The sequence below is a fragment of the Chrysoperla carnea genome, chromosome 5 (assembly GCF_905475395.1).
Source record: "Chrysoperla carnea chromosome 5, inChrCarn1.1, whole genome shotgun sequence".
NCBI lineage: Eukaryota > Metazoa > Arthropoda > Insecta > Neuroptera > Chrysopidae > Chrysoperla > Chrysoperla carnea.
The window spans coordinates 46,397,371-46,414,799 of record NC_058341.1 but is presented as its reverse complement, the minus strand read 5'-3'; the positions used below and the strand labels follow the sequence as shown (position 1 = coordinate 46,414,799).

General features: G+C 30.4%; 3 protein-coding genes across 4 annotated transcripts; 2 read left to right on the top strand and 1 right to left on the bottom strand.

Moving 5' to 3' along the window:
• Window positions 1-519: 519 nt before the first annotated feature.
• Window positions 520-2,261, top strand: LOC123300943 (glutamate dehydrogenase, mitochondrial-like). The gene has a single exon (XM_044883622.1). It carries the CDS (start codon window positions 551-553, stop codon window positions 2,207-2,209), a length of 1,659 nt encoding a protein of 552 aa, XP_044739557.1. The 5' UTR covers window positions 520-550; the 3' UTR covers window positions 2,210-2,261.
• Window positions 2,262-2,554: 293 nt separating this feature from the next.
• Window positions 2,555-5,853, bottom strand: LOC123300942. 2 transcript variants are annotated; one of them, XM_044883620.1, is made up of 4 exons: window positions 5,732-5,853; window positions 5,367-5,458; window positions 3,120-4,899; window positions 2,555-3,044 (listed from the first exon to the last, which is right to left on the bottom strand). In XM_044883620.1, exons 3-4 carry the CDS (start codon window positions 4,880-4,882, stop codon window positions 3,005-3,007), a joined length of 1,803 nt encoding a protein of 600 aa, XP_044739555.1. In that variant the 5' UTR covers window positions 4,883-4,899; window positions 5,367-5,458; window positions 5,732-5,853; the 3' UTR covers window positions 2,555-3,004. The 2 variants fall into 2 exon arrangements, with proteins under 2 accessions (XP_044739555.1, XP_044739556.1); XM_044883621.1 differs by lacking the exon at window positions 5,367-5,458.
• Window positions 5,854-13,869: 8,016 nt separating this feature from the next.
• LOC123300944 (glutamate dehydrogenase, mitochondrial-like) lies at window positions 13,870-15,552 on the top strand. The gene has a single exon (XM_044883623.1). The coding sequence runs from the start codon at window positions 13,948-13,950 to the stop codon at window positions 15,538-15,540; it is 1,593 nt and encodes a 530-aa protein (XP_044739558.1). The 5' UTR covers window positions 13,870-13,947; the 3' UTR covers window positions 15,541-15,552.
• Window positions 15,553-17,429: the final 1,877 nt, after the last annotated feature.

Below are 17,429 nucleotides of genomic sequence, written 5' to 3'. Positions count from 1 at the left end.
TAATATAATTTTGCGAAAGCAGGAGTAATTCCCGGAAAGCTGGAATTTTGCATGAACCTTCTGTTTGTTCTAAACAAAATTCCAAGAGTCTCCATCAATCCGAATGCCGCAACAAAAGTTATCCGAGGTCAAAAATATGATTTTTCGCTAATATTTCGCTAACGGCCACTGTTATCGAAAAAAATAGTACTTATCAAATTTGTAGATTAGGAAATTAAAAGAAAAATTCTATTCTAAAAGTTGTAACGTACAGTTTTGTTTAAAACTACAAATAAAATGTTCATGAAAAAGTCCATCTTTCTGGAAATTTTTCCGAAGTGAAATGTTTTTATTCCCTGTATTATTAGGTAAATATTTGAAAATGAAATTATGAGTTTTTTTGATCGAAACAGTAACATTTTTTACTATAGGAGTAACTATAGGAATACACTACGTAAACAAATGTATTTTTTTTCACAATTATTTGTTATATTTTATTAGGAAAAAAGTAACTAAAACCTAATTTTCGATAAACAAAGTATTTAGGTTTAAAGTAGATAAACATTTTACAATGTTTTGTGTTAAATTGATACCAAAACTTCATTTAACAACAAAATGCTACTCCAAGGAACAAAACGTAGCATTAAAAATGTTATCTATTATTGGGGAACAAATTTTTACACGAAATTTTGGTGATCATCAAATTCCAGACCGGTTAAAAGATTTACAAACAAAATCAAATCCAGATTTCTTTGAAATGGTTGAATTCTATTATCATAAGGCATGCAAAGCAGCGGAAGAAAAATTAATCGGCGAAATGCGTGATAAAATTCCTCTTGAAGAAAAGAAAAAGAAATTCAAGGGAATTGTTATGTTAATGCAACCTTGTAGATCCATATTAGAGTTAAATTTTCCTCTTCGTCGTGATTCAGGCGATTATGAAATCATTCGAGGCTATCGCGCTCAGCATAGCACACATCGGTTGCCAGCCAAAGGTGGTATGCGATTTGATAGCCATGTTAATCGTGATGAGGTGATGGCATTATCAGCTTTAATGACATTTAAGTGTTCTTGTGTGGATGTACCTTTTGGAGGAGCTAAAGCCGGTATTGCAATTGATCCAAAATGTTATTCAGTTCATGAGTTAGAGCGAGTTACGCGTAGATTTGCTTTAGAGTTGGCTAAGAAGGGTTACTTATCACCAGCCTTGGATGTTCCCGCTCCTGATATGGGCACTGGTGAACGAGAAATGACCTGGTTGGCTGATACTTATGAGAAAACTGTAGGCCATGGAGATATTAATGCTCATGCTTGTTGCACCGGTAAACCAATAAATCAAGGTGGTATCCACGGTAGAACTGCGGCCACTGGTCGTGGAGTTTTTAACGGAACGACACTGTTTCTTGAAAATGAAAAATATATGAATGAATTAGGCTTAAAACCTGGTTGGGCTGATAAGACTTTCATTGTGCAAGGATTTGGTAATGTAGGATTTCATGGAGCTCGATACTTTTGTCGTGCAGGAGCTAAAATGTTAGGTGTTTTGGAGAAAGATGGTGGGATTTATTCCCAAGACGGTATTGATCCTATAAAATTGGACGAATATAAATTTGCCAAGGGTACAATAAAAGATTTTCCAGGAACCGAAGCAGTTGGTGAAGATTTATTATATAGACAGTGTGATTTATTAATGCCAGCAGCCACTGAATTAGTTATTCATAAAGAAAATGCAGATAAACTTCAATGTAAAATGGTTATTGAAGCTGCTAATGGACCCGTAACACCAGCTGCTGATGCAATTTTAATGGGAAGAAAAATTTTAACGATTCCAGATTTGTACATAAATGCAGGTGGTGTCACCGTCTCATTTTTTGAGTGGTTAAAAAATTTGAATCATGTATCATATGGGCGTTTAACATTTAAATACGAAAAAGACTCAAATTATCATTTATTAAACTCAGTACAAGAGTCACTCGAAAGGCGATTTTGTAAAGAAGGTGCTGGTAAAATTCCAATAACACCATCAGCAGAATTCGAAGCTCGAATTTGTGGTGCATCAGAAAAAGATATTGTTCATTCTGGATTGGCCTACACAATGGAACGTTCCGGTAAAGCTATTATTAAAACAGCAGAGGAATTAAATTTAGGTTTCGATCTACGAACAGCTGCATATGTTAATTCTGTTTCAAAAATTTTCTCAACATATTCAGAAGCTGGATTAGCATTTTAAAATGGGAAATCAACTGTTTTATGTAATAATTGCAAATAATTATCTTCGATTACTGCTGAGTAGCTATTTTATTTTAAAAAAAAGTTTATTTGGTGACCTCAGTAGTACATTTGATTAAAAACAGAATTTAACAACTAGGAATTTTATTTTGTTTATTAGTATTTGTGGCCGTTTAAAAATTGTTGAAAATGCCGAAACATACAGTTCAAACAAGTGACACTTATGTAAGCGACTATTTATTAAATGTGTATTAAAAATGTACAGAGTATTAAAATAAATCTATTTTACATTTCATACCTCTTTTATAAACGTAACTATATATCAAAATTCGTTAATATTCAAACGATTAAATAACTTTTAAGGATTTCACTCAAGGGTTTTTACACTTTTATTCCAGGAATACTGAAAGATACGTAGAAACTAGCATTATTGATGGAAAAATTGGCAAGTAATCATCAAAACTTTGAAATAGTAAACGATTTTATTACTTTGAGAAATAAAGCCGGGTAAAGATCAAAATGTTACAATTCTATTCTATTCTATGGAAGTTAATTATGTTGAAAAATCATGAAATTTGAGGAAACAGTTATTGGATCTCATATTTCAGGCTAGGTATTCAAAAATTCTCATATTTCAGGATAGGTATTCAACGTCTATTTTCTAAAAGGTTTCGCATTTGGATCATGACTTGATCGGGATCACAAGATTTTCCAAAAATTTCAAGAGCAAATTTGTTAGAAATTTCAACTTCAAGCTTAAATGTTATATCGCATTTTTTTTAAATGTTCCACATATTTACTTCAATTCTTTTTCACTCTCTCCTTCCATATATAAACTGAATAAAAAAAGTAAAAAAATTCACAAAAATTTTGATAACCACTTATTTAAAAAACATAAACTTTCACTTAACTATTCACATTCTAAATTCCATTCTGATTCTTGAATCATTACACCTTCAGGCTGCCCGACTCTCCAGGTAAACACTCTACGTCTAGATGAGTCCCATTGAATACCACCGTCTGCATACAAGTATTCTTTATGATAAGTATTTTGAAGAGATACGCAATTTTCAGCATCAGTTGGAATAATTTTCCAATAACTTTGTAACACTGATTCTTGAGTTCCCCAAGTAAATACCGAACGACGATCTTTATCGAACGCAAATGGGTTTGAGGCAGCGTATAAATATTCATTCCAACCAACATTTTTAATCGTAAAAGAATCACCCTGATCTCTGGTTTCAAATTTCCATTGACTTTCTGCATCCATAACACTTTCTGGTTTACCATTTTGCCATGTGAACACATGGCGACGATTTGAACCGTAAAAATGATTACCATCCGCATACAAATACTGGTCCCAACGATGATTTTTTAACTTACATTTATCACCATCCCAGATAATTTTTCGAGCCCAAGAAGGTATGCTCGATTTTAAGTTTATAAACATTATTTTATAGTTTTCATCTATATCAGAAAAAATTTTCATTTCCATAGATTTTTTAATAAAGTATGCAAGCTTTAAAATTCCATTTAATACATCTTGATTTTGCATCTCTTCAAATAAACTTTTGTATCCAATGATATTCTGTTCAAGGTACGGTAGATCTCGTATAAAATTGATAATATTATCAAATTTTGAAGTATTTTCTTTAAACGCCTTTTCTACAAGTTCATATAAAATATCACTAAAATAATTGGAATAATTTTTAGCAAAACTTTCAAGTTTAGTATCTTTTCGATTGTAAAGAATTATATCCACCCATAAATCTTTAATCTTGTTTGAGTAAATATCAACATTTGAATATACACTTGTAAGATTATCCTTTGCAAGAGAATTTCGAATACCATTTTCCAATAAAATAATCTTTAAAGAATTTAAATCCTTTTTTGAATCCATTTCTTTGTATAAAGTTTCGTAAGCAATTATCTCATTATCTACTGTGGATTGTAATTTAATGAAATCAATTATACTTTCAAAGTTTTTCAATTCATCGTGATTATTTTTAGAGTTATACGATTGTTTAATAATTTGAGATATTGAAATTGATTTTAATTCTTTAAAATGTCTAAGAGCCTCTTCTGTTTTGCCTAGCAAAATTTCCGATACGCATAAATCAATTTTAATAGCTTGTAAATTTCCGAATGAAGTATTTAACGCTTCATCCAATCTTAAAAAGTCAGTTTGTAATTTTTCTAACTGAGGATTACTGTTGTTTGTACCTTGCTTGTTGTTTTTATCAAGTAAAATTTCTTTTTGATCTTCGTACTTATTAATCAAATTTCCATATGCATTTTTCCATCTGATAATTTCTTCAATGGAATCTGAATACGAAGACGAAGCACTAACAAGTTCATTTTTCAAATTTTGAATTCCACATTGGATTACATTCGTTATCTCGGTACAATTATCAGGATCATTTAGATCCAGTGTGCATGTTTTTTTATCATTGCTGCTGGTTGCATTTGCAAGTATATCGTCTATTTCATTTTTTAAATCTATTAAACTATCCTTAGAAATAGTACATTCAGATGGTTTGTTCAACGATCTGGCTATTCGTAATTTGGACTCATTTAATGGTTCATTAATTTGAAAACTTTTAGATAATGTAATTTGAATGATAATTGTAAAAATAGTTAATTTTGCAAAGTATTTTCTGCCAATTATAATCATTTTTGGTCCAAATTTATCTACAACAATCATTTAAAATAAAATAATTAGTCCAAGCTCCCATAACAGTAAAAAAAATAAAAATAATTTTTAAAGTTTTGATTGCCCAAAAAAGTAACAATTTTTTTCTCTGAGTATTCTGTATGCTACTGCATGTAAAAGCTTGAGCCAATTGTAATTATATTTTATTTAATGTGGTCTTTATATCCGGAGCTTTTTATTGTCATATATGGATGAAACATGCTATAAGAAATAATTTTTTACTTTTTAGTACAATGAAAGCGTATGTATGTAATCAACTTAATTTTACGACGTTCTCAACATATTTCTATTATTTATATTTTTCATAATATTGTATAACAATATATCTCCAATTAAATAACCCCTTGACGCGATTTCAAAGTTATGCGATTTTTAAATCTTCCTGTTTTATACTTTATTATCTCATACAATAACATATACCTCGACATACACGAATTCAACTTACGCGACTTTCCCTCGGTCTCACCAATCGGGTTATTACTGTATTGTCATCGGATTCACACTTTCTATGCGATTTTCATTTCATCGTGAAGAACACTTAAAAAAATGGATAAAAAATGACAGTAAAATCTGTGGCCGGTAAACAAATTTTTGTAAATTGGTTATTTTTAAAAATATTGGAAACAACAAAGCTAAAAACGCGTCTCTTTTTGCCGGTATGCTGCTCTGCAGAAAATTTTAATATTTGTTTTAAAATGGCAGTACACTGAATTTAACGAAATAATGCAAGTTTTGCTTTTGTAGTAATTACTCGTAAGGTCATTGTTATACTTTTTTGGCCTGTAATTTTAATTATAAAACAAACATTACCTTTATTATTCTTCAACAAACTTCCAGTACCCTGAACCAAAACTCTTAATCAAATATTCGAATTGAACTTGTATGTACTGGAAAAAAAAAATAAATGCATATTATTTTATTGTAATGTTTAATTTACGAAAACTGAACACTGAATAAAAAATATTTAAAACAAGTGAAAACAAACAATTGATTGAGTTAATTGTTGAAATACCATGCATAGTCAGTGTTGATTTCTTTATCACATTACACATACAAACATGTGACAAATACATAACTGATAATCAAGTATAGAACATACTATAAAATTTCCGTCTAATTGGCGCCCTCACGGGTAAACAGTGATGTTTACGAAAAAATGTTTCAAACAAAAGTTGTTTAATTTTTGATATGGAACATTTTTTACATTTAAACTTTTGTTCTATCTCTAACGGTTTACAAGATGGGTCCTACGGACCCAAGACCCAATTGACCTATGATGCTCATTTACGAACTTGACCTCACTTTTTACGTCCTGAGTACGCTGTAAAAATTTCAGCTCGATATCTTTTTTCGTTTTTGAGTTATCGTGTCCACAGACGGACCGACGGACGGACGGACGGACAGCCGGAAATGGATCAATTAGGTGATTTTATGAACACCTATGACAAAATTTTTTTCCTAGCATCATTATTTTTAAGCGTTACAAACTTGGAACTAAACTTAATATACTATGTATATTTTATATATACATGGTATAAAAACGTAGGTAATTATATATAAAAAGTTAAAAAAAACTAGTACCTATATATATGACTCCCACTTAAATTGACTTCGGACTTTCCCAGTATTTAATAAATTTATTTTTCCGTATGTTTTTTTTTTAAAATGTTAATTAATTAATTTTTTATTAATTTCTTAAGTTTCTTAGTAAGAAATTTGTCCTCACTTTGTACCTAGGGAGATCTTATAATAAAAATGGGACAAGTGGAATGCCCCTTTTCCAAGTGGACATATTTCATACTCTATGAGAGGACTCTATGAATAGTTACCTATAATTAAGCGGTAAGTGGTAAACTTTTTAAGTCATGGTAAATAAAATCTAAGGTTGTAAACCGGGACTAAATCGGACACATTAACTGGTCTGAAATTCCAAAAGTGACAAAATCTACTTGGAAATCAAAATGTGGAAATCAAAATACTCTGTATGAAATTAATTTTTTTTTTTCTTAAATATAAACCACCTTTTATTGGCCGTGGCTAGAAATACCTCAACAACGCTCATCAACATGCTCATACAACGCGGTTTTTTATAACTTTGTAAATTTAGCACCCCCATATATTATGTATATTTTTCTTACGCTACAAAGAATATATATAATGTAGGTGTTTAATTTATTTCTGAGCAAGACAATGATGCACAAAGTTCAGAAACAGCTAATCTATGCTCCACTATTTGCTCAGCAATGTAGGTGTCAACTAAAATTTCGCCTAACAAATTATTTTAATAAAAACTTTGCTACTGACAAAAGTCCGTTAAATTTTGGTTCTGGAGATGTGAACTACATAAGTACTCAAATTTAAAATAAAATCGCAACGTTATATCTTGTACCAAAATCGACTTTAGTAAAATTTTGATCAAAATTCTCATAAATGATTTTTATTTAAATTGAAAAACAAAATTAATAAATATTTTTTCAAAAAGTTTTTCTTAGTTACTTAAATCGTTAATTTTCAATACAAATTTGTTTCTCCAATTTCTGAACAAGTTTGATTTAAGATACTTTGAATATATTCCGAATAAAGATAGGCTCGAAAAAATCCAAGTTCACAAAGTTGGGAGTCCCAGTTTAAAGGTTGCAAATCAATTAGAAACTACATAATAGATATTATTAAAATTTATACTTTAAAGAGAGCTATTACTCAAAACATATTTAAAAAGATTTTCAGAATTTTTTATTTCCAGCATTAAAAATTATGTATTACCTACAGGAATTTTATATTTAAAAATTATTTATTACCTACTAAACCAAGAGGAGTATCTATACAAAAAATTTATTTGAAAAGCAATACATTTTTACATTAATCACATTCTAATTCCCATTGAGCTTCTTGAACCATTATACCTTCCAGTTTTTTAGGTCGCCAAGTAAAAACTTGACGCCTAAAGGAATCCCGTTCGTAGGCTCCGTCAACATACAAATATTCATTATGTAGCGTATTTAGAAGAGATATATAATTGTCATCGTCAATTGGTGCAATTTTCCAGTGACCTTGGGAAACAGGAGTTTTATTTCTCCAAGTATAAACTGAACGACGATTTTGATTGTATGCGAAAAGATCTGAAGCCGCGTATAAATATTCTTTCCAGCGAACATTTTTCATTACAAAAAAATCACCCTGACCTCTAGCTTCGAATTTCCATTGACTTTCTGCTTCCATAATACCTTCTGGCGTACCCTTTTGCCATGTGAACACATGACGACGCTCATTATCATAGACATACGTGCCATCGGCATATAAATATTGACCCCAATGACGATTTTTTAATTTACATTTATCCCAAATAATTTTTTTAGCCCAAGTAGGTATATTCCGTTTTACATATTCAAACATTTCTTTATATTTATCATCAATATTTGGATAATTTGCTTGTTCCATTCCTGTTTTAACAGAATAAGCAAGTTTAGTTACTTGGTTATAATCCGTATTTCTATCGAGGTTTCGCTTTTTCATTTCATCAAATACAGTCATGTATGCTACTCCACATTGCGGAATGTACGGGAAATCTCGGATAAATTCCATTAAATAATCGAAATCTTCTAATAAAAGAGATTTCCCATTGCCCTTGAATGCCGTTTCTAAAGTTTCACTTAAAATATCACGAAAATCATCGTCATAATTATTAGCAAAACTTTCAATATTTTCATCTTTACGCTTGTTCAGGATTGCATTCGCCCATGATTCTTTAATCTTGCTTAAGTAATTATCAACATTGGAATATAAACTTGTGAGATTATTCTTTGCAGGGGAATTTCGAATACCATTTGCTAATAAAATAATCTTTAAATTATTTAAATCATTTTTTGCATCCATTTCTTTGTACAAAGTTTCGTAACAAATTATGTCATTGCTTATTATGGGTTGTTTTTTAATAAAGTTAATTATATTTTCAAATTTTTTCAGTTCATCGTAACCATTTTGAAAATTATAAGATTGTTCGATAATTTGAGAAATTGGAATTGATTTTAAATTTTTATAATGCTCAAGAGCCTCTTCTGTTTTCCCTTGTAAAATTTCCGAAACGCATAAATGTATGTTCGTAATTTGTAAATTCACCAATGCTAATTCTTGTAAAACCACTTTTAATTCGTCTAATTGTGGCTTATTACCTTCTTGAGATAAGTTTGGTGTTAAATAATCTTTTTGTTCTTCATATTTATCAAGTAAATCTGCATATGCATTTTTCAATTTGATAACTTCCTCAATAGAACCAGAATACGAAGCATTTATAAGTCCATTTTTCAAATGTTGAACTCCACATAGGATTAAATTTGTAACCTCGTTGCAATTATCAGTGCTATCTAAATTTGCTGTGCATGTTTTTTTATCATTCTTGCTGAATGCACTTGCAAGTATATTGTTTACTTTGTTCTTTAAAATATTTAAACTATCTTTGGAAATTGTACATTCAGGAGGTTTATTGGATAATATATTTGGTATAAAAATTGATAAAATAATTGCTTTTGCAACATATTTGTTACCGAAAACTTTTCTGTGCTTGATCATTTTTGGTTAATATAGATCTGAAAAATTAATGAAGAATTTTAAATAAGATTTTTTGTCAGCACCAAGACTTTTACCACTACGTTACTTTCTAGGTCATTTAAAGATCCAATCAAGGCATTAGCTGATAATAGAGGAACACTTTAAATATAAGATAGATAGTCCATATAAAAAATTTTTTTATGAAAATCGTGTGGATCAATTGTTTTTCTGTAGGCGTTTTCCAAATTTTTTCAATAGAAATTATTAGTAGAGGAGAGTGATGTTTTGAAGGATAAGGAGGAGAAAATAAGGAGCTATGTTTTGAAGAAGAAACTTTAATTTTTTGAACGTCTCCCATGGTTGTTTCAGTTTTCCAAAAGGACTATCAAAGTTTTGTGGACGGCTTGTCATCTATTGTTGTACCTACTTACGGAATAACTTTTTAATAGTTTTTCTCTATGTTTTACCAACTTTTTGAGGACCCGGTATAAAAAGTTGATTATAAATAATATAATAAACAAGTGAAAATAAACAATTGACTGAGTTAATTGTTAAAACACCCAATATGGACAGTGTTGAATATAAGTGCTTGTATTACTTTTATAAATCAAATATTTTAAAGGAAAAAGTGCCATTTAGGATAAAACGATGGCCGTTTTCCCGGAAAATTTCGAAAATCTATATGCTTTCAAATGAATTTTTAAACAAGGAAATGTTTCCCAGAAAATGGACCCCTTTGATCCCCTTAATATTATCGGGTAGGTTTAAAATGAAATTGTAATCAATAGACTTAATTACTACATGTCTTTTATGGTTTTTTCAGAAAATAGAAACTCGAATTTTGTCTAAATTTGAATTCTAGCGAGAAAACAAAGATGTTTACGAATTTAAAGTCACTTTTTACGTCGTGATCATGCTGTAAAAATTTCAGCTCGACATCTTTTTTCGTTTTTTGAGTAATTGTGCTCACGGACATTTTGTTTATATCATCAATATTTCTAACCGTTATAAACTTGGTACTAAACTTAATTTACATATTTCATATACAAGATATAAAAATAAATAAGTATTAAAAAAAAATTACCTATTCTTAATTGTAATTGAAGATCCTTTTTCTAGATGTATGTTCATTGAAACTATCACAGTGTAAATTTAAAAAAACTATGGTTAATCCTGGAAGTAAAACCACATGATTTTACTAAACAAAGAATAAAATATTTTACGATACAAAAAACATACCAGAATTTAGATGCGAACCCCCACCAAAATTAATTTCTGTTATTACTTATAATTTAATAAAATTTCCTGGTATTGAATGATTATATTTTTTCTCAAGTACAACATCTTTTTTTCATAACATTGTTGTTATTTGCTGTACACCATTGAGCAACATCGAACCGAATAACGTTAAAATTGGTGTTCATTTTGAGGCGGTATACCTTATGAACCACTGTATGTACAAATTTCGATTAAACAAATGAAATGAATTTAATGAAATTTTAGCATGGTCTTGTAGTTTAAAAATGGCGGCTATTTTAGTATTATGGAATCTACAAACTTTGAAACGAATTTTTAAGCAAAATATAATCCTTAATATTATCGAATGATTTTAGTAGGAAATTAAAATCAAAAGAATCACTGTTAACTTCTTACAAATTTCCACACTATATCTTTTGTAGTTGTTGATAGTTATTTCAAACAAAAGTTATTTACTTTTTCATACGAAACAGTTTTTACATTTATTTTTTCAAAACTTTTGTTGAATTTCTTAAGGTTTACAAGATGGGTCCTACGGATCCAAGATAAACGGATCCTAATTGATATATATTACTCATTTACGAACTAAAACTCACTTTTTATAATCTGAGCACGCTATAAAAATTCCAGCTTGATATATCTTCTTTTTTTTTCAGTTAATGTGATATCTGATAGACGAACGAACGGACAGTCGCAAGTAGACTAATTAGGTGATTTTATGAACATCTATATATAAAAATTTTGTTTGTAGAATCAATATTTCTTAGCTTAACAAACATATTTCATATATAGGGAATAAAAATTGTTTCTCTTATTTTCACTTAAACTTCATTATATACTCTATACAGAGGTTCTCAAACTTATTTTGTCTACCGCCCATTTCGAGACTCAACTATTTTTCTGCACCCCCTATATAAATTGTTGTCCGATTTTTTATGTTTTAATGCGTGCAAATATATTAATATTAAATTATAAATTAGTCTTTCAACATATACAGTTTCTTTTTTTTTGTTATGCAACTGCTATAGCAAATGTGTTTGTATACTCTGCCTAAGATGTTGATCAAGTGGGTATTTTAAAAATTATCAACAATTACAAATGAGAAACGTGACTGAGGAGCTATAAAAATCCAGAATATTGATATTAAAAAAATGTGTTTCTTGTCGGCGTAGTCCGTTAGAGTCTAGAGCAAAGTAAAATTCTAGAATTTATTGAAAATCACATGAGATAATTTTTAAAACATAGATGACTAGATTGACGGACTGGTTCGGCAGAGCCGACATTAACCCCGATTCCTGAGACCCATTGTGCTGTCCTATGTGCTTTACCATCTTTTTAATAGATTGTCAAGGAATGGTTTATGTAGGTATATTTGTTTGTAAATTTCTTTATTACCTCGTACCTTCTAAACGGTTTGATGGATTTCGACAATTAAAGTATCGTTATATTCGTCTTTGAAACCAAAAGGTTCTTAGATAGGTGTTTGAAAAAGAAACAAACTGGCGGATTTTTGGAGTGAAATACTAATACGTTAATAAAAAAAATTAACCAACCCTGAGGAGGGTATCAAAATAAAGATAATTAAAAGGGGATTACAAAAATATACAAAATTAATATGTTTAAATTTAATTATTAATATTGAATAAGTTTAATAAATTTTAATAGAGTATAATAAGAGGTTCTTTTAGTCTAAAATAAAATAAATAATTTAAAGAAGAAACTAGAGCAGTAGTTTACAGTAGGCGACTTTAACAGTCGAGGCCCATTATTGGTAAGATTTGAGCGAGTCTAGATATTAATGAGCCCGACTGTTAAAGTCGCTTTGTAAACTACTGGTCTTGTTTCTTTTTTTCAGATTTTATTTAATACAGTCGGGTTTTTGAGTTTTTTAATTATTTATTTTTTGCTGACTATTTCAACACTTTGATTTTTTTGAGAAGTTGAGTACACCCTCTGTCCTACACTAGCCCATTACAACGTCTTGTTTTTGCTATTTTGTTGGTTACCAAAAATATGATAATAGTTAGTCTTGGATTAAAAATATAAAAGTTTATCACTAATTTTCAACCGACTTCAAACCAAAAAAAAGGAGGTTCTCAATTCGACTGTATTTTTTTTTTTTTTTTTTTTATGTTTGTTACCTCAGAACTTTTGACTGGGTGAACCGATTTTGATGAATCTTTATCTATTTGAAAGATGGTGCTTCCCGTGTGGTCCCATTTCATTTTGGTCTAGCTTTGACAACGCCATCCAAGAGAAAACCATAAAAGTCTTAAATTTGCATTCGCTATGCACGACAAGAGGACGAATAACTCAATGTCGCGTCAACCGATTACGATGATTCTTTAACTATTTGAAAGCTGGTGATTCCCGTGTGGTCTTATTTCATTTTGGTCTAGTTCTGACAACGCCTTCCAAGAGAAAACCATAAAAGTCTTAAATTTGCATTCATTATGCACGGCAAGAGGACGAATAACTCAATATCACATCAACCGATTTCGATGATTCTTTATCTATTTGAAAGCTGGTGCTTCCCGTGTGGTCCCATTTCATTTTGGTCTAGTTCTGACAACGCTATCCATGAGAAAACCATAAGATTCTTAAATTTGCCTTCGTTATACACGACAAGACGACGAATAACTCAATATCACGTCAACCGATTTCGATTATTCTTTTTTAGTGAAAAATTAGTTAGTGTACTTCAGATTCACTAAAAATCACGAAATAAAAAAAACTTTTAACAAAAAGAAAACCGACTTCAAAAGAAAATCTTTTCCAAAACAAATTAATATGCACTAAAAAGTAAAAAAATAACGATAATATAATGCAGTTAAAATTATTGTTTTTTTTTTGGAGTCGGTGTCAGCCAAGCTAATGTAGCAAACTGTTCTGTCAGAGCTGTTTCCTTAGCTGACACCGACTCCAAAAAAAAAAAACAATAATTTTAACTGCATTATATTATCGTTATTTTTTTACTTTTTAGTGCATATTAATTTGTTTTGGAAAAGATTTTCTTTTGAAGTCGGTTTTCTTTTTGTTAAAAGTTTTTTTTATTGTCATATTTTTTGTAGAACTATTATGTAATTAACATCCATTTTATTTGTGAAATATATTTTCGGTTATAAAATAGATAACATTTTAAAATGTTTTGCGTTAAAATTGTGGGGAACCAGGTTGTGACAAAGAATTATTTAACACCAAAATACTATATAAAAACGAAAAACATGGTTTCAAAAATATTATCAGTTATGAGCGGACAAATAAGTACACGAAATTATGGTGATCATCACATTCCAGAACGGCTACAAGATTTACCAACAAAATCAAATCCAGAGTTTTTTGAAATGGTTGAGTACTATTTTCACAAAGCACTTGTGGCAGCTGAAGATAAATTAATTAGCGAAATGCGTGATAAAATTCCTCTTGAAGGAAAGAAAAAAAAATTCAAGGGAATCACCATGTTAATGCAACCTTGTAGAACCATTTTAGAATTGAATTTCCCTCTTCGTCGTGATTCAGGTGATTATGAAATCATTCGAGGCTATCGTGCTCAACATAGTACACATCGGTTGCCAGCCAAAGGTGGTATGAGATTTAGTCAATTTGTTAATCGCGTTGAGGTGATGGCATTAGCAGCGTTAATGACATTTAAGTGTTCTAGTGTGGATGTACCTTTTGGAGGAGCTAAGGCTGGTATTGTAATTGATCCAAAATGTTATTCAGTTCATGAATTAGAGCGAGTTACACGTAGATTTGCTTTAGAGTTGGCTAAGAAGGGGTACTTATCACCAGCCTTGGATGTTCCCGCTCCTGATATGGGTACTGGTGAGCGAGAAATGACCTGGTTGGCAGATACTTATGAGAAAACTGTAGGACATGGAGATATTAATGCTCATGCTTGTTGCACCGGTAAACCAATAAATCAAGGTGGTATCCACGGTAGAACTGCGGCCACTGGCCGTGGAGTTTTTAACGGGACGACATTGTTTCTTGAAAATGAAAAATATATGAATGAAATAGGTTTATCACCTGGTTGGGCTGGTAAAACTTTTATTGTGCAAGGATTTGGTAATGTAGGATATCACGGAGCTCGATACTTTTGTCGTGCTGGAGCTAAGTTGGTAGGTGTATTAGGTAGAGACGTTGGAATTTATTCGAAGGACGGTATCGATCCTATAAAACTGGATGAGTATAAATTTTCCAATGGCACCATAAAAGGTTTTCCAGGAACAGAAGAAACTGGTGGGGATTTAATGTTCAGAGAGTGTGATATATTCATGCCAGCAGCTACTGAATTGGTTATTACTAAAGAAAATGCAGCTAAACTTCAGTGTAAAATGATTGTGGAAGCTGCTAATGGCCCCACAACACCAGCTGCTGATGCAATTTTAATAGAAAGAAAAATTTTAACAATACCCGATTTATACATAAATGCAGGCGGTGTTACGGTTTCATTCTTTGAATGGTTAAAAAATTTAAATCATGTTTCGTATGGACGTTTAACATTTAAATATGAAAAGGATACGAACTTTTGCCTGTTAGATTCAGTACAAAAATCCATTGAGAAGCGATTTTGTAAAGAGGGAGTAGGTTCAGTTCCAATTACCCCAACGAATGAATTCGAAGCCCGGATTGCTGGTGCATCTGAACGAGATATTGTTCATTCTGGTTTGGCTTACACAATGGAACGTGCCGGTAAAGCTCTTATTAAAACGGCAGAAGACTTAAATTTGTGTTTAGATTTACGAACAGCTGCGTACGTTAATTCAATTTCAAAAATTTTCGCAACATATTCAGAAGCCGGATTAGTATTTTAAAGTGAACCTTCATAAATGGCAATTACTGATGGTGAACTTATTTTGAAATGAAATCCTTTTCTCCTTAATTATTGATTCATTTTAATGAAGGAACGAGTAGATCGGTCTCATTAAAAAAAAGAACTTTCTTGTCTACGTTTTGTGTTGCTGATTATGCTAACTGTTAATGCAAACGATTATTTAATGCTTTTATATTTGGTATTACCTACTCTAAAAAAAATGAAGTATTTTACAAAATAAAAAATTAGTATATTGTTACATTGCAATATTGTAATTTTTAATGAAATTATACAATATGAGAATGAGTTCTGTTCAAATTACCCCGCAAAAAACAATTTCAGATTGTTCAATTTTCAAAACGAATTTTTATAGACTATTTCACGACTACAAACCGATTTCCTTTATAAAAAAAATCTATGTAACTATGAGCATTTATTAAGCAGTATTTTTATCTACGCCCGCGAGATAAGAACTTCTTATCAACTCATTTTGCGTGAGTAAGGAGTTTATTATCCCACGCGTCCTTGCAAAGGAAACAAAGCGTTATCATCCAATTTTCAAACAACTCATGACAAATTTAAAATTATAATTTCCGTTTATTTTCACATTTTAGAGGCGTAGATAAAAATTTGTACGATATACCTGTGATAACGCTTTATTAACGTAATTCTGCGAATGCCCAACTGATGCCACGCACTCGCAGATTTCGCATACGTACGTTAATAAAGCTCCCATTCTACTACAGATGTTAGAATTTTAGTTTGTTTAGAAAAGCAAATTGGTTCATTTTGCGATTGAGCGACAAGTTTCTGAGGTTCAACTGGATATCATTCTGCATAAGCGAATTTGGTACGTATATCAGATATCGTTAAATGGATGCGGTTTTTGAATTTTTGACTCAATAATTACTGTATGTAATAATTTTTGTCCAAATCAGAGCCATAAAAATGTTTCTAATTTTATGAAATTTTTTTATGAGCTACGGAGAAAAAATCGAGAAAATCAAAAGAAATTGTTTGTATCAGAACTTGATGAAACTTAGTACATGTAATATCATCGTGAAGAGCCTTATGAAAGTTAATAATAAAATAAGGGTTTCTATTAAAAATAAGAAAAGAAAAATATTTTTCCCAAAATAGGCGATGATTTGTGTGAATCAAATACAATATCTTCTTATCAATTGATTAAAAATGTATGGGTTAGTCGAACAGTGTGAAAATAATTGAATAAATTTAATATTTTTACCGCTAGGTGGTAGCATTGCATACAATAAATATATTAACAAAATGTTATATCCAGATTGTCAACTTAAGGCTGTTATGTACAAATTTTAAACATTCTTTGTTTGGTGTGAAACCTTATAATTTAAAAAAAAAATTAGTCAAACAGACCATGATGTAAATATTGTGTGCATAATTAAATGTGAACAACAATAATAATAAGTAATAATAATAAATAAAGTGGATAACAAAGTAAAAAAATTCATTGAGTTGAAAAAATTGCATTCGTGTCTAGAACTCGAATAGCCTAATTGGTAGGGCGCTTGACATGAATCCAAGAAGTCCGGGTTCGAGTCCTGGTTCGAGTGTATTTTTTTCAATTCTCTTTAATTAAAAAAAAAATCCTTTTAAATATTTATAGGTGGAAAACAAAAATTTATAAAGAAAAGCGATTTTCCAGATAAGAATGGTTACAATTAAATTTCAAGCACAGCGATTACCCATTACTATATCGATTTGAAATTTGGATTTGTTATAGGCATTCATATTCAGCTTGCCCTGAGTACTTTTATTTTTCGAAAACTCTGTTAATTTTCACACCCAGGTACAGTGGAATAAGAAAATTTTCTAACGTTCCATGGCAGGTAAAAATACCCTCCCATTAAAATG